The 24,598-nt window shown below is 48.7% G+C and overlaps 1 protein-coding gene and 1 long non-coding RNA gene across 2 annotated transcripts in view; one reads left to right on the forward strand and one right to left on the reverse strand.

The window, feature by feature from the left end:
• Positions 1-1,022: 1,022 nt before the first annotated feature.
• On the reverse strand, positions 1,023-21,707 carry LOC114815511. The gene is made up of 4 exons (XR_003763296.1): positions 21,626-21,707; positions 8,777-8,827; positions 2,923-3,031; positions 1,023-1,441 (listed from the first exon to the last, which is right to left on the reverse strand). It is a non-coding gene; the product is annotated as an uncharacterized LOC114815511 (long non-coding RNA).
• Positions 21,598-24,598, forward strand: part of OTUD4 (OTU deubiquitinase 4) — a 49,944-nt gene continuing 46,943 nt past the window's right edge. Inside the window, exon 1 of the mRNA XM_029076658.2 lies at positions 21,598-21,700. Coding sequence (XP_028932491.1) covers positions 21,614-21,700 — 87 coding nt within the window. The 5' untranslated portion in view covers positions 21,598-21,613. The remainder of the gene's footprint in view (positions 21,701-24,598) is intronic.

The following is a 24,598-nucleotide window of genomic DNA, read 5'->3' on the forward strand; positions in this document are numbered from 1 at the left end:
AGCGCTTGATAGAGACAGGATCTCTTGTCTTATGCTGTCAAGTCGCCTCCCACCCGTAGCGACACCGTGAACACATCTCTCCCGGAACACTCCACCTCCATCTTCAATCGTTCTGGTAGCGTATCCCTAGAGTTTTCTTGGTAAAAATATGGAAGTGGTTTACCACTGCCTCCTTCCGTGCGGTAAACGAGTCTCCACCCTCGACTCTCTCCCGTAGTTTTGATTTGTAGAGATTGCCTTTGACTCGCTAGCCACTGCCCAAGCTAGGAATGGAAATGTCTCTGCTTGACTCACCCTCCCATAGTCGAGACTGGAAGAGTATTGGAAACTCTCCAGGTGTGATTCTGAGGACGAGGGACAGGTTCTCTGCCCACAAGGAATTTTCAATCTTATGTGAAGTACTTTGCTTAACTAATTTAAAAGACACATCATTGGTGTCAATTGCGTATGTCTTCCTTGAAAAGCAAATCAGTTACTGCAGGTTTTACAACACAAACAACTTTTTCATTCATAAGATTAAACTAAAAGTGAATAGGTGTCAAGTTCTGTTTCGCTGCCTGAACTCTGAGCTGCCTTTAGTGGCAGTATTTCCTGGTTTCCCTAGAATATTCCTCTCCTAAAGATATACACTACCAACATCAGTGTAGACTTGACAGAGAGAGGACTGCGACTGAAGGCAGGAATCATTATTATTAGTAGTAGTAGAAGTAGTAATGATATTTGATAATAATAATAACGGTACTTAGACATTGTTCTAAGGGCTGGGGTAGATTAAAGTTAATCAGGTGGGACATAGTCCCTGTTCCACAAGAGGCTCACACTCTTGATTCCCCAAGATGAGATAACTAAAGCCCAGATAAGTGAAGCGATGGCCCAAGGTCACACAGCATACAAGTAGCAGAGCTGGGATTAGAACCCAGGTCCTTTTGACTCCCAAGCCCTTTCTCTACCCACTAAGCCATGCCGCTTCTCTTCTTTAAGTGTTTACTGTGTGCAGAGCACTGTACTAAGCGCTGGTAGGAAATACGCAGGTGGGAATTAAACATGGTCCTTGTTCCTTGTGATATTCACAATCTAAAACTTCAAGTGGGGAGAAGGAATCGAGACAGTCACAATAGAAGTGATGAAATATTAAAACACAACACAATCAAAATAGACAAAATTAACTCAAAATCACTGAATGATTATGGAGGTATTTAATGTATTATGGCGGGCTGGCTTGATATTTAAAGAAAAAAAAGAAGGAAGAGAAAGCATCATATTGAAATATTTGGCAGAAGCATTCCAAATAGGTAAGACAATGTAACTAGCCTAAGCAGAAAGTTCAGATTGGCAAGAATTTTCTGCACAAACCAAAAATGGGGAAAATGCAATCCTTTTCCTCTACTGCTCCATAACACATACCGACCATCTCTCAGTTTCCATGTACTAAAGCCAGTCTCTGTTAAAAGAAAAAAAAAACAACTTTCAAATCCACATTTCTTAACAACACAAAAGGAAACAGTCCCATTTCTAGCCAATGAAATTGGGATTTTTGACTAAAATAGAATTGGGTTATAACATCATTTCTCAGCCTCATGCCCAGCCTGGTCTCAAAGAATTAGCCACAGGGTGCAAGGTATGGGACACTATTTCTTTTTGGACAACACTTCATTTCTCAGGCCCCTTAAATGTCATTATAACCAGGTTTTACTGTAACACTTTCTGTGGTAAGCTTCCAGATCAGCTGAAAGCCATTTGTTTGAGCTTGTGCAGACTTGGGTTTTTGGCTGTGTTTGTGCATTCTTCTTGATTGACATAGGAGTGCTGGGGTTCTATGCTATTCTCACTCCGCCAGCCTGACTGGGCATCAACGGTTGCCTTGAGGCTCCCCAGGATGCGAGAGGGAGAGGGTGGGGCTTGGGGAGAGAGAAGACTTGGGGTGAAAGAATCCAAATTATCATTTATCAATCAGGCATCTGTGCTGCTGCCATGATTCCTTGGACAGGCTCTGAGGCACACAACTCTCCAAATATTTCCCTCGTCTGCACGGTACATTCTCTTAAAAATATTTGTTTGGCACCCACTGTTACATTTGCCCCATACAGACTCTGCCCATAAATGGACATTTCAAAATCACCTCAGAAGTTACACTTGCCCCCTGCCACCGGGCAAAGATACACAAGAAAATGGTTTCTATAGCAAGACTTTAGATAAAAATATTTTAATTTTGTAGGGTGGCAGTTACAGTTGACTACTTATAGAAGCCCAAATATTCAGCTAGAACTACATGTGAATTGGCCAATTTCTTTATACCTCATTTATGTAACTTAAAAGGTTAGACCGTAAGCTTGCTGTGAGAAGGGAATTTGTCTAATACAGCTGTATTGCACTCTAAGTGCTTAGTACAGTGTTCTGCACACAATTAAGTGCTCAGTGAATACCACTGGTGGATTTAAAAGTTTAATTTTGCCACAAAATTACCATATCTGATAGTCAAACTACAATATTTCTTGGAAAAAAAGTTTCAATATTTTGTCTTTACTGTTTAAGTGCATGGTACAATGCTCTGCACACAATAAGTGCTCAATAAATATGATCGAATGAATGAATGTTGAATTCATCACATGACATATTTAATTTGGAGGGTCTTAACTATCCTGTAAGAATAAATCATAATAAGTCTGTCATGAAAATATTAAGTGTGCTCAATAAATACGATTGAATGAATGAATGAATGAAGTCTTTGGCCTTCTTTCATAATATAGAATACTATGGAAATAGCAAATTTCTATTGAGATAGAGGAAAAAGGAGAGTTGCATTGGAAGTGGCATGGTTGTAGAATGAATGCCACTTTTCAGGATTTGGCAGAATAGGATTCTCTTAAATGAATGCAAAGCGTAGTACTGATTTCTCCACAATATTAGTGTATGCGCACTCACCCGTCATATGACTGTCCTTCCTTTTTGAAGATATCACCAGAAGTGAGGTCATAACTATTGGGTGGTTGAGGCTGAAAAGCCCACTGGCTGACTGACACCCCAACCTCCGCTGCACAAATACAAAGACGGTCACTTGCTGCACTAATGCAGTTAGCATTCACAGTTTTCAACGCTGCTTTTTATGTTCTGATCTTAAGGACAGTAACTCCTATCCTAACTGCTGCAAGCAGGTAGTTCTGTGGAATTGGCCTGGCCCATCATGATCCTGGAAAAATCTCAGGGGACCAGTGCCTGTACGAGCCACTTTGGATGTTGTCTGGCTCCAAAAGCTTCCTTACTGGCTCGAAGCGCAGAGCAATCAAAGCACCAATAGGATCCACTCAGAAAACCAGAGGGGAGAAGTAGAAGAGCTTCTGCTTTTAAATCCTCTCATCCCAGGACTCGGAAGCGGGCATGCCCGTATTTCCTAGAAGCTAATCTGAAATCAAATGAGCTGCAGAAAGGAGCAAAGGAATGAAAGGCTGGAGACTGGGCTAGGAGATTAAAAGAATAATGATGATGATGACAAAGAATACACTTTTCCCATGCTTATCTCTTCCTTACACTGAACTCCTCATCTTCCCACCCAAACCCTGTCCTCCCCCTGTCTTTCCCATCACTGTGGAGAGCACCACTGTCCTCCCTGTCTCACAGACTCTTAGCCTTGCTGTTGACCTCAACTCATCTCACTCATTTATATAGGCTGTTAGGTCTGTTTCTGGATCCTGTTTGTTCTACCTTCACTGTATCGCTGGGGTCCTTTTCCCTTTCCTTTCAGGTTATTACCACTCTGATCCAGGCGCTTGCCGTGTCTTGCCTTGACTGCTGCCTCGGCCTCCTTGCTGACTTCCCTGCCTTCTGTCTCTCCCCACTCTAGTCCATACTTCACTCTGCTGCACGGATCATATTTCTAAAAAAAACATGGTCCACCTCTCCCCACTCCTCAAGAGTCTCCAGTGGTTGCCCATTCATCTCTACATCAAACAGAAACTCCTTACCACAAGCTTTAAAGTACTCAATCAGCTCGTCCCCTCCTACCTTACCTCACAGAACTTCTACTACAGTCCAGCCTGCACAGTTCAATCCTCTAACACCAACTTACTCAATGTACCTCCATCTCGTCCAGGTCCTTGCCCAGATCTTTCCCGTTTCCTCCGTCTACAAAAGGCCACCGGTGTCCCCACCGTCAAAACCTTATTAAAATCACATCTCGTTCAAGAGGCCTTCCCTGATTAAGGCTTCTTTTCCCCTACTCCCTCTCCATTTTGCATCCCCTCTGCATTTGGATATGTACCCTTTGAGCCCTTAATATTTACCCCACGGTCAGATCCAAAACCTGCCGGTCTCACCTTTATAATGTCGCCAAGATCCGCACTTTCCTCTCCACCCAAACGGCTACCTTACTGCTACGGGCTCTCGTAATATCCCGGCTAGGCTACTGTGTCAGCCTTCTCTCTGATCTCCCTTTCCTCCTCTCTCGCCCCGCTCCAGTCTATTCTTCACTCCGCTGCCCGGCTCATCTTCCTGCAGAAACGCTCTGGGCTTGACACTCCCTTTCTTAAAAACCTCCAGTGGTTGCCTATCAACCTTCGCACAAAACAAAAACTTCTCACTCTAGACTTCAAGGCTCTCCATCCCCTTGCCCCTTCCTACCTCTCCTCCCTTCTCTCTTTCCACCGGCCACCCCGCACGCTCCGCTCCTCTGCCGCCCACCTCCTCACTGTCCCCCGTTCTCGCCTATCCCGCCGTCGACCCCCGGGCCACGTCCTCCTGCGGTCCTGGAACGCCCTCCCTCCTCACCTCCGCCAAACCAAGTCTCTTCCCCTCTTCAAAACCCTACTTAAAGCTCACCTCCTCCAAGAGGCCTTCCCAGACTGAGCTCCCCTTTTCCCTCTGCTCCCTCTACCCCCCCTTCACCTCTCCGCAGCTAAACCCTCTTCTCCCCCCTTTCCCTCTGCTCCTCCCCCTCTCCCGTCCATCCCCTCAGCACTGTACTCGTCCGCTCAATTGTATATATCTTCATTACCCTATTTATTTTGTTAATGAGATGTACATCACCCTGATTCTATTTATTTACTATTGTTTTAATAAGCTGTTCTTCCCCTTGATTCTATTTATTGCCATTGTTCTTGTCTGTCTGTCTCCCCCGACTAGACTGTAAGCCCGTCAAAGGGCAGAGACTGTCTCTATCTGTTACTGATTTGTACATTCCAAGAGCTTAGTCCAGTGCTCTGCACATAGTAAGCGCTCAATAAATACTATTGAATGAATGAATGAATCCACAGCACTTATGTACATATTTGTTATTTATTTTAATGCCTTTATCCTCCTGCAGACTGTATGTTCCGGGTGGGCAAGGAATACGTCTACCAACTCTAAATTATACCCTCCCAAGTGCTTAGTATGGTGTCTTGCCCACAGTAAGCACTCAATAAATACCACTGATCGACTGATTACATTGACATCTTGTTCATTTGTTATGTTAGTTGAAAAAACATCTTGTTCATTTGTTATGTTAGTTGAAAAAATTCATGTATCGGAGGAGTAACGAATGGAGATACAAGAAATGGGGCTAAAGTAACAATGTCACGGAAACAGTTGTTCTAGGGATATACCCTCTCTCCCTTGCCATTCCTCCAGCTCCTGCTGTTTCACACCATCGTTACTTTTGTGCTGAAGCATGTATCGAATTGCCAGATAGAAAAGAGAAAGAATGAAATATTGACCTTGAAAGCAGTAAGAGTTTCTTTTGGCTAATTAATATTGACCCTTACCAATATTCAGGGTTACATTTTTGATTTTTAGCTACTTTTATTTAAGGTGACCTTATGATCCATAAAAATAGATATTTATCTTGAGGTCTAGTATTGGAGAATTGTTAAGACACCCAGCAATAAATAAATTCAGAAAACTCTTAAATTCTCACAATGTTTTTCAATATGATACATTAAAAACTTTATGTCCTATAATCATGATCGTAATTTTCCATTCCTTTCCAGTTTTATCTGTTATGTTTTTAGTAGCTAGATCATAGGAAAACATTTTAAGAGGGGATTTATCAGAAAACCTCACTTTCTATTTAATCAGACACATTTAAGTAGCACAGCTCACATAATTAATTAATTAATTCATTCAATAGTATTTATTGAGCGCTTACTATGTGCAGAGCACTGTACTAAGCACTTGGAATGTACAAATCGGTAACAGATAGAGACAGTCCCTGCCCTTTGACGGGTTCTGTAACTCCCTTCTTGATTTAGTGTACTAAATTAACTTCTCCGAGCCTTAGTTCCCTCATCTGCAAAATGGGGGTTCAAGACATGTTCTGTGAGCCCCATGTGGGACCTGATGATCTCGTATCTACCCCAGCGCTCAGTACGGTGCTTAGCACATAGTAAGCACTTAAGAAAAACCACAGTTATTATTTAGGATCCTGAATGATTGCCAAGGGATTATTGTCGGTTGGGGTACTGGCTTCCAGAGGTAACAAAGGGATGATTAAAAAGATATACTATATTGCCGACGTGGAAAGTAAAAAAGAGATTTACCTCAGGGAGGATCCCAATCGTCAATGTTTCCAGGATGACTGGATCACAGAGGAGCTTACAGGGATTTTGAAAATAAACTAAGAACCTTAACCTGCACTTAAAAATTCAGAGGAAAAAAGAATCTGATTGGATTCATTTAAATAGCCTTACCTTACAGATCTGACTAACACTTCCTTTAAATCTAGTCCTGGTTAAATTTAAAGCATTTAATATATAGGCTCCCCTCAAACAAAATGTTTCACTCCTAGCTGGTGCAGAAATTTATGTAGAATCTGATCATCTGGAAAATATATCAGGTAATGAAGGATGCTCTTGACTGGCAAAAAATGATCCCAAAGGAATATTGCTTTTGTCTGAAAACTATTTTAGAAAGAGCAGTATATCCTTGATTTTCCTTTATTGAGCAAGTAATTTTTGATAGAAGTACTTTCTATCAGAGTAGACTTCTGTAATCTATAACCTTGCCAGTGCAACAAAAGGCCTACAGCACTTGAGGAAAGCAGATGTACAGCCAACAATCTCCTTTAAATGAAGACTGAATATTGAGGAGTGTATATTTTTTACTACTATTAAAACCATAAAGCACAGGTATCGACTCCACGTAAGAGAAGGGGCTCATCACCACCTGGAATTGACATCACGAAGGCAAGCTCACTAACCTTGCTCTCATAGTTTTGAGGCCCGGGGCAGGGGAAAGGGAGGGGAAGAGGGGTCAGTCCACCCTGCACTTGTTTACTCATTCCTGTCGGTATTCATTCATTCAATAGTATTTATTGAGCGCATCCAGCAGAAACTTCTGATTAGCATTCCTCATTACCTCATTTGCATAAGATACTCCATCAGTTCTCTTCCTTTTACTTATCCACTCTCTTCCCCCACTGCACCCCAGCTTGCCCTCCTCATTTCTTTCATTAACCCACCCACGATGTCTTCCTCCTGCCTGACGTTTCCCGCCCCTTCAGATATTCCAGACTGCCTCTCATCTTCAGAGTCTTTCTGAAATCTCAACTTTTCCAGGAGACTTTCCTCAATTAATTTTTCTTCTCCTCAGGTCATATCCTCCCACCTACCACCTCAGCAGGGTAGTGTCACCTCCCTAGTTCTTCTGCGTCGATTTATACGCTCCGTTACTTAAAGCACTTTTTTAGACACATGTTCTCTTCACCTTCCTATCTGTAATTTACTTTGTGTGTCTCCCCTGCTAGACGGTAAGCTCCTTGATAGCAGGGATCATGTCTTTTGTTTCTTGTATCCTTCTATCTGCTTAGTCCAGTGCTGTCCACACAATAGATGCTCAATAAATATTATTTGTTAATTGGCTGATTGGTAGCTAGCCTGTCCTGCCCTTGGATGGGTTAATTGGAAGTGGAGTTCCCAAGATGACAGGTCTATTTCTGACTGTGCCCCTCCTGGCAAGCTGCAACTGCAATGATTATTATTCTCACTAGGCTCTGAAGATGGGGCTCCTATTAATAATGATAATGGTGATGATATTTGTTAAGCACTTATATGTGCCAAGCACTGTTCTAAGAGCTGGGGTAGATACAAGCTATTCAGGTTGGACACGGTCCCTGCCCACATGGGGTTCACAGAATGAATCCTCATTTTACAGGTGAGGTAACTGAGGCCCAGAGAAGTTAAGTCCCTTGCCCAAGGACACGCAGCAGACAAGCGGCAGAGCCGAGATTAGAACCCAGGTCCATGCTCTATCCACATCCATAGACAATCCCTCATCCCTCGGGTCTTAAAACATTCGGTTCTGAGCCCAGGTCAAGACTCTCTGTAGTCCCATGGGGTTCCAGGACCGGTTAAAGATCTCTCGGTGTCTTCTGCTGGGCTCTGGGGCTTGGTCTATGACTTTTCTCTCCCCAGCAGGGCTCCAAGGCCAGCCTCACTTGTCTCTATTGGTTGCCAAGACCTAAATAGAGATTTATTTTTTTTTTGCCCCCATCTACCCGACTTCAGTGCCAGCAGGGATTCTTTGTTCCATTTATCTTCTCTGTCCTTTTCTCCTCTTCCTAAAGGCCCCATGAAATGCCATCCCCTTAAAGCCTTGTCTCTCAAACCTCCCACTGAGGTTCACATCTGCAGGCCAAATGAAAAGTTGGCACCTAAACTATTTAGTGAGTCATCAGCTTTGCTCCAAATAGTTCAAAGGACTTTCAAGCATTACTTCATTTCACCTGACCTCCATCAGAAGTATTTACTATGATCCTCACTTATTAAGAGGGAAAAAGAAGGTATGGAGACTATAAGGGATTCGTTACCGCATTGTACAGCAAGTCAGCTTCTGAAGGACCAGATTCCAGAATCGACACCTAGGAAGAGAATGGGAAAATCGTCACCTTCAGGAATGGCAAAAAAAGTCAGCAGCCTCCCAAATAGGCCTTCATCAAGAATAAGGCCTTTCATAGCATAGAAAATCACCTAGTTTAGCCTTTAAAACCCACCAACTTACAAAGACATGGCCTCTCTTCCAATTCAGGAGGCGACATCACCACAGTCAGTGCTGGGCAGAATGGTTAAATGATCTAATCTGATGACAAACCTACCTTGGTTTTCCAACAAATGGAGGATATCTTGCTTAGGTGGCCACAAGATCTTTCATTCATGCTATGATACAGTCAGGAAATGTAACAGAAATGTCACAGAATTTTAAAGAACTTTATCAATTTCATTTAGGAGAAGCAGCGTGACTTATAATAATCACTGTGATATTTGTTAAGCACTTACTGTGTGCCAAGCACTGTTCTAAGCACGGGGGTAGATATAGGGTAATCAGGTTGTCCCACGTGGGGCTCACAGTCTTAATTCCCATTTTACAGATGAAGTAACTGAGGCCCAGAAAAGTGAAGTGACTTGCCCAAAGTCACACGGCTGACAAGTGGCGGAGGCGGGATTAGAACCCACGACCTCTGACTCCCGAGCCCGTGCTCTTGCCACTAATAGAGCATGGGCCTGGGAGTCAGAAGGTCATGGGTTCTAATCCTGGCTCTGTCACATGTCCGCTGGGTGACCTTGGGCAAGTGACTTCACTTCTCTGGGACTCAGTTACCTCATCTGTGAAATGGGGATTAAGACTGTGAGCCCTGTGTGGGATGGGGACTGTGTCCAACCTATCTTGTATCTACCCTAGCATTTAGAACAGTGCTTTGCATATAGTAAGTGTTTAAGAAGTAACATTATTATTTTCATTATTATTTAAGACGAAAGGAGAAAAGCTAACTACAGACACTTTTATGAAATTTCCATTTTCTTTATTGCTGGCAAAAATTCTAGGGCCCTTCTAATCTGTTTACTGCATCACATTATCAGCTGTGGCCTCCTGTAAGTGGCACATTAATTCATGCATACGTTCATTCGATTGAATTTATGGAGTGCTTACTCCGTGCAGAGCACTGTACTAAGAGCTTGGAAAGTAAATACAGCAATAAAGAGAGACAATCCCTGCCCACAGTGGGCTTACAGTCTAGAGGCGGGGAGACAGACATCAAGACAAGTAAACAGGCATCAGTATAAATAAATAGAATTATATATACATATATGCAAAAGTGCTGTGGGGCGGGGAGAGGGTGAGGAAGAGCAAAGGGAGTGAGTCGAGGTGACGCAGATAGGAGGGGGAGCTGAGGAAAAGGCCCAGACTATTTGGGGGTTTAGGATGGTACAGAGGTTCCAACTTTGGCTGAACCCCGGATACAGAGCGCAGTGAAAAGCCTTCAGATCGTTCACTGTTTTCACTGATCTCACCATAACACTTCCCAACTTCAGTAAGCACGGGTTCTTTCTGCTAACTGGAACATTGCCCCCCCAAAATTAGCAAAGATTCTAAGGCTCCCTCATGATGATTTGGCTGATATGACTGTGTCAGAGTTAAAGGGCTTGATCTGACTCCAATACCGATCGAGTGCAGACTCTCTCTAGGTCTATCCCGGGAATGTAATATCTATCCCGGGAATGTAATAATAATAATAATGTTGGTATTTGTTAAGCGTTTACTATGTGCAGAGCACTGTTCTAAGCGCTAGGGGAGATACAGGGTCATCGGGTTGTCCCACATGAGGCTCACAGTCTTCATCCCCATTTTCCAGATGAGGGAACTGAGGCCCAGAGAAGTGAAGTGACTTGCCCACAGTCACACCGCTGACAAGTGGCAGAGCCGGGAGTCGAACCCATGACCTCTGACTCCGAAGCCCGGGCTCTTTCCACTGAGCCACGCTGAGTGTGCGCCGGGATACGTGGAACAGGAGAAACAGCGTGGCCTAGTGAAAAGAGTACGGGCCTGAGGGTCAGAGGACCCGGCTTCTAATCATGGTTCCGTCCCTTGCCTGCCATAGGAACGTGGGTGAGTTGCTTAATTTCTCTATGCCTCAGTTGCCTCCTTGTAAAAACTCTTCTTCCTTCTACTTAGGTGTAAGTCCCATGTTGGACGTGATTATATTTAATCTACTCCAGGGTTTAGTATAGTGCTTGGTGCACAGTAAACAATTGACAGATACTATACCAAAAGAAAATGGACCATGGGCAAAAGATTACAGCTCCCAAGAGCCATTGCTAGATAAGTTGGCTCTTTCCTCCTGCCTCATTAAGCACCACGGGCACTGATAAGTTAAAGTACTCATTGATGTACAGTCGGGAAATCAGAACTTTTGAAGGGGCATCAGTATAAATAAATAGAATTATAGACATATACATATATGCATAAGTGCTGTGGGGCGGGGAGAGGGTGAGGAAGAGCAAAGGGATCTCGTCGACAGGATGCCCTTAAACTAAAATCATAACCATTTATGATCAACCTGGTTATACGTTAACAAGTGTGAAAAAATGCTGACTGCCCCCGATTATAAGTGTAGGCAGGCAATAATTCTCTTCACTCTAGTTTTGACAGGAAGAGAGTAGAGAAAGCAATTAAATTAACTCCTCCGGTTCGAAGGATCGAGCGAGCAGCCGAAACGCCCCCAAATTCAAAGTGGCTATGAATTGGGCCTGGGCTTCTGCGGGGTCTTAAACCTGGCACTACTGAACTCAAAGAAGGGAGAGTGAGCCCAGGTAGCCAAACAAGGCTCTAATCTAATTGAAGGTCCAGTAGTTTTATTGGAAAATAAACTGCCTATCCAAAGGCAGTACTCAAATTCACTTTCAAGCGATGCTGACGAGCAAGAAGGATGGGTTCCCCACGAAGACCTTAGCTTTGTAAATTTACGTATACATCTCATTGCTTTTCATAACCAGGATGGGAAGGATGAAAATGAAGGGGAAGAGGGGCACTTTAGGTGGGACTTGGGGTGAGGGGAGAGGGAAAGAAGGATATGGACCAATGTAGGTAGAAAATAGAAAGTAGGGAAAAAAAGATCTAGAACTTTCTCTTTTTAGCACTTGATTTTCCTTCTCCTTATCCACATGTATTCACGGGGTGAGGGATTTCAACACTCCCCGCCCCCTGCCCTTCTCTTTCTAGACTGTAAGCCCTCTGTGGGCAGGGATTGTCTCTCTTTATTGCTGAATTGTACTTTTCAAGTGCTCAGTACAGTGCTCTGCACACAGTAAGCGCTCAATAAGTACGACTGAGTGAATGAACGAATTGAGAATCAGCGTGGCCTAGTGGAAAGAATCAGGAGACCTGGGGACAGTGCTCTGCATTTAGTAAGCACTCAATAAATACGATTGAATGAATGAATGGAACAAATCCAAAACAGAGGTCATGAGTTCTAATCCCGGCTCCACCACTTATCAGCTGTGTGACTTTGGGCAAGTCACTTAACTTCTCTGTGGCTCAGTTACCTCATATGTAAAATGGGGATTATGACCGTGAGTCCCACGTGGGACACTCTGATTACCTTGTCTCTACCTCAGCGCTTATAACAGTGCTTGGCACATAGTAAGCGCTTAACAATACCACTGTTATTATTATTAAAACAGTCCCTGTCCCACAGGAGGTTCACAGTCTCCATCCCCATTTTACAGAACTGAGCCCTCCCTTTCCCTCTGCCCCTCCTCCTCTCCCCATTGCCCCTTCTCCCTCCCTCTGCTCTACCCCCTACCCCTCCCCACAGCACTTGTGTATATTTGTACATATTATTACTTTATTAATGATGTGTCTATATCTATGATTCTATTTATTTTGATAGCATTGATGCCTGTCTACGTGCTTTGTTTTGCCGTCTGTCTCCCCCTTTTGGACTGTGAGCCCGTCGTTGGGCAGGGGTTGTCTCTATCGGTTGCCGAATTGTACATTCCAAGCGCTTACTACAGTGCTCTGCACCCAGTAACCGCTCAATAAATACGATCGAATGAATGGATGAATGAGATAACTGTGGCCCAGAGAAGTGAACTCATTGTGGGCGGGAATATGTCTCTTTGTTATAATAATAATAATAATGTTGGTGTTTGTTAAGCGCTTACTATGTGCCGAGCACTGTTCTAAGCGCTGGGGTAGATACAGGGTTATCAGGTTGTCCCAAATGAGGCTCACAGTTAATCCCCATTTTACAGATGAGGTCACTGAGGCACAGAGAAGTGAAGTGACTTGCCCACAGTCACCCAGCTGACAAGTGGCAGAGCCGGGATTCGAACTCATTCAATAGTATTTATTGAGCGCTTACTATGTGCAGAGCACTGTACTAAGCGCTTGGGATGAACAAGTCGGCAACAGATAGAGACAGTCCCTGCCGTTTGACGGGCTTACGGTCTAATCGGGGGAGACGGACAGACAAGAACGATGGCACTAAACAGCGTCAAGGGGAAGAACATCTCGTAAAAACAACGGCAACTAAATAGAATCAAGGCGATGTACAATTCATTAACAAAATAAATAGGGTAACGAAAATATATACAGTTGAGCGGACGGGTACAGTGCTGTGGGGATGGGAAGGGAGAGGTGGAGGAGCAGAGGGAAAAGGGGAAAATGAGGATTTAGCTGCGGAGAGGTAAAGGGGGGATGGCAGAGGGAGTAGAGGGGGAAGAGGAGCTCAGTCTGGGAAGGCCTCTTGGAGGAGGTGATTTTTAAGTAAGGTTTTGAAGAGGGAAAGAGAATCAGTTTGGCGGAGGTGAGGAGGGAGGGCGTTCCAGGACCGCGGGAGGACGTGACCCAGGGGTCGACGGCGGGATGGGCGAGACCGAGGGACGGCGAGGAGGTGGGCGGCGGAGGAGTGGAGCGTGCGGGGTGGGCGGTAGAAAGAGAGAAGGGAGGAGAGGTAGGAAGGGGCAAGGTGATGGAGAGCCTCGAAGCCTAGAGTGAGGAGTTTTTGTTTGGAGCGGAGGTCGATGGGCAACCACTGGAGTTGTTTAAGAAAGGGAGTGACACGCCCAGATCGTTTCTGCAGGAAGATGAGCCGGGCAGCGGAGTGAAGAATAGACCGGAGCGGGGCGAGAGAGGAGGAAGGGAGGTCAGAGAGAAGGCTGACACAGTAGTCTAGCCGGGATATAACGAGAGCCCGTAATAGTAAGGTAGCCGTTGACCTCTGACTCCCAAGCCCGGGCTCTTTCCACTGAGCCACGCTGCTTCCCAAAAATTCGTTCAATCACCTAATAATTTGGTATTTGTGAAGCACTTACTATGTGCAAAGCACTGTTCTAAGGGCTGGGGGATACAAGGTGACCAGGTTGTCCCACGTGAGGCTCACCGTTTTCATCCCCATTTCACAGATGAGGGAACTGAGGCCCAGAGAAGTGAAGTGACTTACCCACAGTCACACAGCTGACAAGTGGCAGAGCCGGGATACGAACCCGTGACCTCGGGCTCCCAAGCCCGGGCTCTTTCCACTGAGCCATGCTCCTTCTCTATTGTCCTCCCCCAAGCGCGTAGTATGGTGCTTTGCGCACAGTAAGCGCTCAATAAATATGATTGAATGAAGTGACTTGCCCACGGTCACACAGCAGACGAGTGACGGAGGCGGCATTAGAACCCGTGGCCTTCTGATTTCCAGGCTTGCGGGTGTAGTAAATATAAATTGAAAACATAGAGTCCTTAATGGTTTGTCTGTGCAACTGTATTATTTATAGAAGATAGACTGAAAGCTCGTTTGGGGCAGGGAACGTGCCTGCTGATTCTGTTGTACTCTCCCAGGGGTGCTCGGCATATAGTAAACCCTCAATAAATTCCATTCATTTGTTAATTGATTGCAGTAGTTCTCCTTTGCGAACAGTTCTCTGTCTAGTACTGCCCCCCCCCCGAGCCCTAGACATTCAAACATTGGCCGTCTGACCGAAGTGAAGTTAGTTTTCGTAGGTCAGTTGTATTAGCGGTGCGAAAGATTTGTTTGACAAGAACGCAGTTTTGACAAACAAATCTTTGGCCTCGTTCTGCAGAATGTTTACTGTCAGTCTCGCAGATTTAAAAAAAATCTTGAGGGCCCCCCCCCCGCAATTTTCCCAAACTCTATAATTATCAAAGTGCAAGATTCTCTTCGACATCCAACGATGTCCTTCAGGGCATTAAAAAACCGGGAATGTGTCTGTTCATTGTTATATCGTACTCTCCCAAGCGCTTAGTACAGTGCTTTGCACAGTAAGTGGTCAATAAATGATTGAATGAATGAGAAAACCTTTGAACATGGGGCATGGCCCCTGTTTCAACTATTGAAGAAGTCACCAGAGCAGGAAGAGCTATGACAAAGGGTAAAGCACGTGGACCCGTTAGACCTGATAGAGAAGCAGCGTGGCTCAGTGGAAAAGCCGGGGCTTGGGAGTCAGAGGTCATGGGTTCGAATCCCGCCTCTGCCGCTTGTCAGCTGTGTGACCTTGGGCAGGTCACTTCCCTTCCTCTGTGCCTCAGTAAATCCCCTTATCTGTAATCCCCTTATCTGTAAAATGGGGATTAAGACTGTGAGCCTCACGTGGGACAACCTGTTTACCCTGTATCTACCCCAGCGCTTAGAACCGTGCTCTGCACATAGTAAGCGCTTAACAAAAACCAACATTATTATTCTTAAAATGGGGATTTAGACTGTGAGCCTCATGTGGGACAACCTGATTACCCTGTGTCTACCCCAGTGCTTAGAACAGCTCTGCACAGAGTAAGCGCTTAACAGATGCCAACATTATTATTATTATTATTACCTGTTGGTTTATCTGCTTAGACCTAAAGGTCACCTCTGATCCCTTTCAACTTCAAGGGGCAGGTGGGGGTAGCTACAGCTGGTGGGGGGGGCTGCCACTCTGCCTCTCTATGGGCACCTTGGCACCCCAAAAGAGGAGGCTCCATGTGCCCTTAGATTGATTGACAGTCACCCTTAGCGCTCGTGTCTCCATCTGTTTAATGGTCTGCTTTGTTGGGGTTTTTTTTCCAGTTACGCCTCGCCTGTGGGCAGGGGCCAATTTTTTTTCCCTACTCTTCTATATTCCTAATTGCTAGAGTGCTCTGCCTACCGTAGGCACTCAAGAAATTCAAGAGAAACTCAAGAGATCCGCCCTTTCCTCTCCACCCAAACAGCTACCTTACTGCTACGGGCTCTCGTTATATCCCGGCTAGACTACCGTGTCGGCCTTCTCTCCGACCTCCCTTCCTCCTCTCTCGCCCCGCTCCGGTCTATTCTTCACTCCGCTGCCCGGCTCATCTTCCTGCAGAAACGATCTGGGCATGTCACTCCCCTTCTTAAACAACTCCAGTGGTTGCCTATCAACCTCCGCTCCAGACAAAAACTCCTCACTCTAGGCTTCGAGGCTCTCCGTCACCTTGCCCCTTCCTACCTCTCCTCCCTTCTCTCTTTCTACCGCCCACCCCGCACGCTCCGCTCTTCCGCCGCCCACCTCCTCGCCGTCCCTCGGTCTCGCCCATCCCGCCGTCGACCCCCGGGCCACGTCCTCCCGCGGTCCCGGAACGCCCTCCCTCCTCCCCTCCGCCAAACTCATTCTCTTCCCCTCTTCAAACCCTACTTAAAGCTCACCTCCTCCAAGAGGCCTTCCCAGACTGAGCTCCCCTTTTCCCTCTGCTCCCTCTACCCCTCCCTTCACCTCTCCACAGCTAAACCCTCTTCTCCCCCCTTTCCCTCTGCTCCTCCCCATCTCCCTTCCCCTCCCCTCAGCACTGTACTCGTCTGCTCGACTGTATATATTTTCATCACCCTATTTATTTTGTTAATGAGATGTACATCACCTTGATTCTATTTATTTGCTATTGTTTTAATGAGATGTTCACCCCCTCGATTCTATTTATCGCTCTCGTTCTCGTCTGTCCGTCTCCCCCGATTAGACCGTAAGCCCGTCAGAGGGCAGGGACTGTCTCTATCTGTTACCGATTTGTCCATTCCAAGCGCTTAGTACAGTGCTCTGCACATAGTAAGCGCTCAATAAATGCTATTGAATGAATGAATATCGTTATTATCCCCCCTCAGGGAGCGCTCAATAAATACTATTGAAATACTATTGAATGAATGAACCCTGTGCCTTGTCCAAGCAATCCAAAGAGAATAACAGATTAATCCATGGTAACTGAGCCTCCTGATTGTTGGCAGATATGGGAAATAATTATGACACCTATTTTGTAGCCGTGTATGCTGTGCTCCTCCTCACTCATACAGTAGCGTTGTTCTTCGAATCAAAGAAGAAGCTGCCAACTTAATAATAATAACGTCGGTATTTGTTAAGCGCTTACTATGTGTAGGGCACTGTTCTAAGCGCTGGGGGAGATACAGGGTAATCAGGTTGTCCCCCGTAGGGCTCACAGTCTTCCTCCCCCATTTTACAGATGAGGTACCTGAGGCACCGAGAAGCGAAGTGACTTGCCCACAGTCACGCAGCTGACAAGTGGCAGAGCCGGGATTCGAACGCATGACCTCCGACTTCCAAGCCGGGGCTCTTTCCACTGAGCCGTGCTGCTTCCTGACTCTTCTAGCACTCTTGCAGTGCACCTAGGAGAAGTAACGTGGCCTAGTAGATAGAGCCCGGGCCTGGGAGTCAGGAGGACCTGGGTTCTAATTCCGCTCTGCCACTCGTCTGCTGTGTGTGACCTCGATCAAATCACTTAACTTCTCTGGGCCTCAGTTTCCTCATCTGTGTAAAGGGGGGATTACGGTTGTGAGCCTGGCGTGGGACAGGGACCGTGGCCATCCTGATTAGCTTGTATCTACCCCAGTGCTTAGTACAGTGTCTGGCCCATAATAAGTGCTTAACAAATACTGTTGGAAAAAAGCACCTTTTCTAGATTCTTGTCATTTGGGTGAGCTGTCTCTAGACACCAGTGATTAAGAGGGGAAGGTGGGGTCTTACTGCTAGCGGAACCTGCGGGGAATTTATTTTTGCAGCAGGGGTGATGGTTTGTGCCGAGCCATCCACGTTCTCCTGCCCGGGAGCCCAGCGCTCGGCGGTGTGCGCTGCGGGACGGTCAGTAGGCAGAATGGGCGCAAGTCTGTGGTCACGGAACAGAATATCTCTGCAAATCTAGACAAACCGGGGAAGTATGGAAATAAATATGGAAAGGGTGAAATCATTTGCCCGAGTAACTTGCTTACAGCAAGCCAGTGGGAAACAGAACTCAACTCCCAATCACCTGACTTACACGGTTCACGTCAATCAAGGCTCTATCCCTGACAGAAGTGAAGAATTTCCTAAGGAATGCGTCTACGGTATCTCCATTTTACAAATGATTTATTTGGTTGGGAATTGGAATAGAGGTAGAGGCTCAGGCTCTCTGAGGATGAAAGATTAGACCGAATGACATTGCCACCTTTTGCAAGTGCAGCTATTTAAATTATACTCGCCTGGATCTGCCTCTTTAGGGAAGTCGCATGGCCCAGTGGAAAGAGTGCGGTTTTGGAGTCCGAGGACCTAGATTCTAATTCTCGTTCGCTCACTTGCCTGCTCTGTAATCTCGGGCGAGTCACTGGACTGGTCTGCGCCTCAGTTTCCTCATCCGCAAAATGGCGATGAGATACTTGTCCTTCCTCCCCCTTAGGCTGTGAACCCATGTGGGTTAGGGACCGTGACTTATCCGATGATCATGGATCTTGCACAGAGCTGCTAAAAACACGTTCTGCGTATGTTTCCCCGCTTCTCAAAGGCTTATTCATTCTGTCTTAGATATCTTAAATATTTACATCTGGGTCTGTAGCCCCTAAGTGCTTTTTACTCCCCCCGCCCCGACTCCCCGATCCCACAGAATTTATGGGCCCGAATGGCGAAGTGTGGACCGGAGAGGGGAGAGGTTGGAGGAAGGGAGGTCAGTGAGGAGGCTGATGCAGTCGCCGAAGCGAGATATGCTAAACGCTGGGACCAGCGTAGTAGCATCTGGGTGGAGAGGAAGGAGCGGATTCTAGAGATGCCGTGAAGGTAACGTTGGTATTTGTCAAGCGCTTACTATGTGCAGAGCACTGTTCTAAGCACTGGGGGAGATACAGGGTAATCAGGTTGTCCCACGTGAGGCTCACAGTTAATCCCCATTTGACAGATGAGGGAACTGAGGCACAGAGAAGTTAAGTGATTTGCCCACAGTCACCCAGCTGACAAGAAGGTAGGACCGGCCGGGTTTGGTGGTTGATTGAAAACGCGGATGGAACGAGAGAGATTGAGTCGAGGATGAGGCCAAGGTTGCAGGCTTGTGAGATGGGGGGCGGGATGGCGGTGGTGTCAATCAGTCCCTCCATCAGTGGTATTTATTGAGCACTTACTGTGAGCCCCGTACTGAGCGCTTGGGAGAGTACAGTATAACGGAGTCGGTAGACACGCCCCCCGCCCACAACGAGCTTACAGTCAGGAGGCGGAGATGGACGTTAATAAAAGTATTCTAAATTCCTAGTCGAGATCCCCGCCTTCGAGGATCTCGAGAAGCTGAGAGTCGAGAAGGAGCGTGGCTTAGGGGCAAGAGCCCGGGCTTGGGGGTCAGGGGTCGTGGGTTCTAATCCCGGCTCCGCCACTTGTCTGCTGTGTGACCTGGGCAAGTCACTTCACTTCTCTGGGCCTCAGTCACCTAGTCTGTAAAACGGGGATAAAGACTGTGAGCCCCACGCGGGACGACCCGCCCGACCTCGGCCTCGCGCTGCCCATCGCGGGAGCGCGCCCCACCCCATTCATTCATTAGTCTTTATTGAGCGCTTACTATGTGCAGAGCACTGGACTAAGCGCTTGGAATGGACAATTCGGCAACAGGTAGAGACAATCCCCGCTCAGTGACGGGCTTACAGTCTAATCGGGGGAGACAGACAAAAACGATAGCAATAGTATTCATTCATTAGTATTTATTGAGCGCCTACTATGTGCAGAGCACTGGACTAAGCGCTTGGAATGGACAATTGGGCAACAGAGAGAGACCATCCCCGCCCACTGCCGGGCTCACGGTCTCATCGGGGGAGACGGACGGCAGAGCCAAAGAGAAGGAAAGAGAAACGAGAGCACATCATCCAGAGAAGTCGAATCAAGGGGATGTAGACCTCATTAAGAAAATAAATAGGGTAATAAATAATATGTCCAAATGAGCCCAGTGCTGAGGGGAGGAGGAGGAGCAGAGGGAAAAGGAGGGAGCTCAGTGTGGGAAGGCCTCTTGCCCGCCCTGCCCCAGCCCCACCCATTTAATAATAATGTTAGTATTTGTTAAGCGCTTACTCTGTGCCGAGCACTGTTTTAAGCACTGGAGTAGATACAGGGTCATCAGGTAGTCCCGCGTGCGGCTCAGAGTCTTCATCCCCATTTGACAGATGAGGGAACTGAGGCCCAGAGAAGTGAAGTGACTTGCCCACAATCACACAGCCGACAAGTGGCAGAGCCGGGATTCGAACCCACGACCTCTGGCTCCCCAGCCCGTGCTCTTTCCACTGAGCCATGATTTGAGTGAGGCAGCGTGGCTCAGTGGAAAGAGCCTGGGCTGGGGAGTCAGAGGTCAGGGGTTCGAATCCCGGCTCAGCCACTTGTCAGCTGGGTGACTGTGGGCAAGTCAGTTAACTTCTCTGGGCCTCAGTGACCTCATCTGTAAAATGGGGTCTCCCCCAGCGCTTAGAACAGCGCTCTGCACATAGTAAGCGCTTAACAAATACCAACATTATTATTTTAAATACTATTGAATGAATGAAAGAAAGAATGAATGAATGAATGGGAGCCCGCCCGGCCCCAGTCCCTCCCACCAGGGGAGCTCGCGCGGTCCCATCCCCGCCCCCTAGGGGGAGCTCGCGCGGCCCATGGCGGGAGCGCGCCCCGCCCCCAGGGGAGCTCGCGCGGCCCATGGCGGTAACGCGCCCGTCCTCGGCCCCGCCCCCTAAGAGGAGCTCGCGCGGCCTCAGCCCCGCCCCCTAAGGGGAGCTCGCGCTGCCCGTGTTGGTAACGCGCCCGCCCTCAGCCCCGCCCCCTCAGGGGAGCTCGCGCGGCCCACGGCGGTAACGCGCCCGTCCTCGGCCCCGCCCCCTCAAGCAGGTCGCGCGGCCCATGGCGGAAGCTCGCGCGGCCGCCGCCCCGCCCCCTCAGGGGAGCTCGCGCGGCCCGTGGCGGTAACGCGTGCGTCTTCCGCCCCGCCCCCCTAAGGGGAGCTCGCGCTGCCTCCGCCCCACCCCTTCAGGGGAGCTCGCGCGGCCCACGGCGGTAACGCGCCCGTCCTCGGCCCCGCCCCCTCGAGGAGGTCGCGCGGCCCATGGTGGAAGCTCGCACGGCCGCCGCCCCGCCCCCCAGGGGAGCTCGCGCGGCCTCAGCCCCGCCCCCTCAGGGGAGCTCGCGCGGCCCACGGCGGTAACGCGCCCGCCGTCGGCCCCGCCCCCTCGAGCGGGTCGCGCGGCCCATGGCGGAAGCTCGCGCGGCCGCCGCCCCGCCCCCTCCCGCCTCGCGCGCTTGGCGGCCCCGGACTCCATTTCCCAGAAGCGTGGGCGGCGGGCGGAGGCCGGGGGGGGTTGGGGGGGGTCGAGCCGCGCCGGCCTCGTTTCCCGTGGCGTCCTCAGGCCTTGCGCGTTCTCTGTGGGGCGGAGGCGGCGGAGGCGGCGGCGGCGGCGCGGGGCCCCGGGGAGCGGCCGTGCCTATGCCCGCGTTGGGCGGGAGGCCGGCCGGTCCCGGGCCGGGGGCCATGCGGGGCTGAGCGGCGCGGAGCGGAGCGGAGCGGAGCGGAGAGAAGAAGCCCCGGAGCCGCCGCCAACATGGAGGCCGCGGGCAGGGCCCCTCCCGGCGGCGGCGGCGGCGGCGGCGGCGGCGGCGGCGCGGCCATGGACGCCTACCTGCGGTCTCTGGGCTTGTACCGCCAACCCGTCGCCAAGGACGGCTCTTGCCTCTTCAGGGCGGTGGCCGAGCAGGTAAGGGCCCGGGGCCTCCCCCTAAGCCTCCCCCGCAAAAGAGGGACGGACCAGGATGTCGGGGAGAAGCGTCCGGCCCGACCTTCCGAGCGCTTAGGTTGTCGGCTGTGCCCCCGTGGGCGAGGTACTTCACCTCTCTGGGCCTCATCGGGAGAATGGGGTTGAAGCGGGGGCCCCCACCTGGGACCACCCCGGGACCCTGTACTCTCCCCCAGCGCTTAGAACTACGTTGCGCACATAGGAAGCGCTTGGCAAAGACCAACATCTGTGCCTCGGTGACCTCATCTGGAAAATGGGGATGCACTGGGAGCCCCACCTGGGACCGCCCCATGACTCTCTCTCATCTCCCCCCAGCGCTTAGAACAGTGCTCTGCACATAGGAAGCGCTTAGCAAAGACCGACCTCTGTGCCTCAGTGACCTCATCTGGAAAATGGGGATGCACTGGGAGCCCCACCTGGGACCGCCCCATGACCCTGTATCATCTCCCCCAGCGCTTAGAACAGTGCTCTGCACATAGAAGGGGCTTAACAAAGACCAACCTCTGTGCCTCAGTGACCTCATCTGTACAATGGGGATCAACCAGGAGCCCCACGTGGGACCAGCCGATGTCCCTGTCTGTATCTCCCCCAGCGCTTAGAACAGTGTTGTGCACATAGGAAGCGCTTAAAGACCAACATTTATGCCTCAGTGACCTCATCTGTAAAAGGGGGATGAACTGGGAGCCCTACATGGGACCACCCGATGACCCTGTATCTCCCCCAGCGCTTAGAACAGTGCTCTGCACATAGGAAGCGCCTAACAAATACCAACATTATTATTATTAAAGACGATTCATTCATTCAGTAGTATTGACTGAGCGCTTACTATGTGCAGAGCACTGGACTAAGCGCTTGGAATGGATAATTGGGCCACAGATAGAGGCAATCCCTGCCCAGTGACGGGCTCACAGTCTAATCGGGGGGAGACAGACAAAAATAATAGCAATAAATAGAATCAAGGGGATGGACATCTCATTAACCAGATAAATAGGGTAATAAAAATATATACAATTGAGCGGACGAGCACAGTGCTGAGGGGGAGGAGCAGAGGGAAAGGGGGGGAAAAGGGCCTTAGCCGAGGGGAGGTGAAGGGGGGGTAGAGAGGGAGCAGAGGGAAAAGGGGAAGCTCAATCTGGGAAGGCCTCTTGGAGGAGGTGAGCTCTCAGCTTTGAAGAGGGGAGGAGAATTAGTTGGGAAGCAAGGGAGTCCGGTTGAGGTCCTCCAGTGGAGCCGGATGGCCCGAGGGGGCCGGGACAAGCCGGGGCTTTGGCCCGACGAGAACGGCTGTCGCCCTGGAAAAGAAAAAAATTAAAAACGGCACGAGAGGACGGGCTGTAGACCCCCTCAAAAAGAAATGGGAAGGGAAGACAGGCTGTAGACCCCTGCCCCCCAGAAATGGCAAAGGAGGACTGGCCAGAGACCCCCCTCAAAAAGAAATGACAAGGGAGGGCAGGCTGTAGACCCCCCTCAAAAATGGCAAGGGAGGACAGGCCGTAGATCCCCTCAAAAAGAAATGGCAAGGGAGGACAGGCCGTAGACCCCCGCCTCAAAAAAAAATGGGAAGGGCAGGCCCCTAGACCCCCTCAAAAAAAAAAAAAAGAAATGGCAAGGAAGGACAGGCCGTAGACCCCCTCAAAAAAAAATGGCCAGGGAGGACGGGCCATAGACTCCCTCAAAAATGCAAGGGAGAACAGGCTGTAGACTCCCCTCAAAAAAAAATGGCAAGAGATGACGGGCCGTAGACCTCCCCCGCAAAAAAAAGAAATGGCAAGGGAGGATGAGCATAGACCCCCCTCAAAAATGGCAAGGGAGGACAGTCCGTAGACCCCCCTCAAAAAAAAATGCAAGGGAGGATAGACCACCCCTCAAGAAAAAATGCAAGGGAGGATAGGCTGTAGACCCCCTTCCCTCCCTTGTCTTTGTAGACTGTGAACCCGTCATTGGGCAGGGATGGTCTCTCTCTGTTTCTGAATTGTACATTCCAAGCGCTTAGTACAGTGTTCTGCACATAGTAAGCGCTCAATAAATACTACTGAATGGAGGTGGGGTGGCAATCCCGGCCTCCGCTCCCGCTCCTACCAAACCGTTGGGCGAAGGAGGCCACAGAAGTCGTCGTACACTGGCTTTTGCTCCTGTCGGATCGGTGTCGTCCCTACCCGCCCCCCCCAAATCGATCCTTTCCCAGCACTTAGAACAGTGCTGGGCCCATAGTAAGCGCTTATGCCACCCTTATCTCAAGGAAAGGGCAGATGGAATGTGTCGAAATCACCGCCCCCAAATCCCAAACTGTTTAACTGATATTAAATGATGGGTCGATGCTCCAAAATACGGGTTTAAAGAGGCCCTCGGAGGGGTGCGGGTAGGCCCGGGTGGAGAAGCGGATCCTTTTTCCTGTTGTAGCGTGGGTGTGTGAGTCTTTATTAATAGTAATAATAATAATGATGGCATTTGTTAAGCGCTTACTATCCATTCAATAGTATTTATTGAGCGCTTACTATGTGCAGAGCACCGTAGTGATCGCTTGGATGTACAGTTCGGCAACAGATAGAGACAATTTAAAAAAAACGTTAGTTTTAACGGCATCTGTTAAGCACTTACTATGTACAAAACACTGCTCTAAGCGCTGGAGAGATTAGAAGGTGATCAGGTTGTCCCACATGGGGTGCACAGTCTTCATTCCCATTTTACAGATGAGGTAACTGAGGCATGAAGAAGTGAAGTGACTTGCCCCAAGTCACACAGCTGACCTCTGGCTCTTTCCACTGAGCCACGCTGCTTCTCTGTTGCACGTAGGCCCTTAGGGTAGTTTTTTGGACCTCCGGTCGACCGTCGACTCCCTTGGATTTTAGGTTCCTTGAG

Source organism: Ornithorhynchus anatinus, chromosome 12, assembly GCF_004115215.2.
Source record: "Ornithorhynchus anatinus isolate Pmale09 chromosome 12, mOrnAna1.pri.v4, whole genome shotgun sequence".
Classification (NCBI taxonomy): Eukaryota; Metazoa; Chordata; class Mammalia; order Monotremata; family Ornithorhynchidae; genus Ornithorhynchus; species Ornithorhynchus anatinus.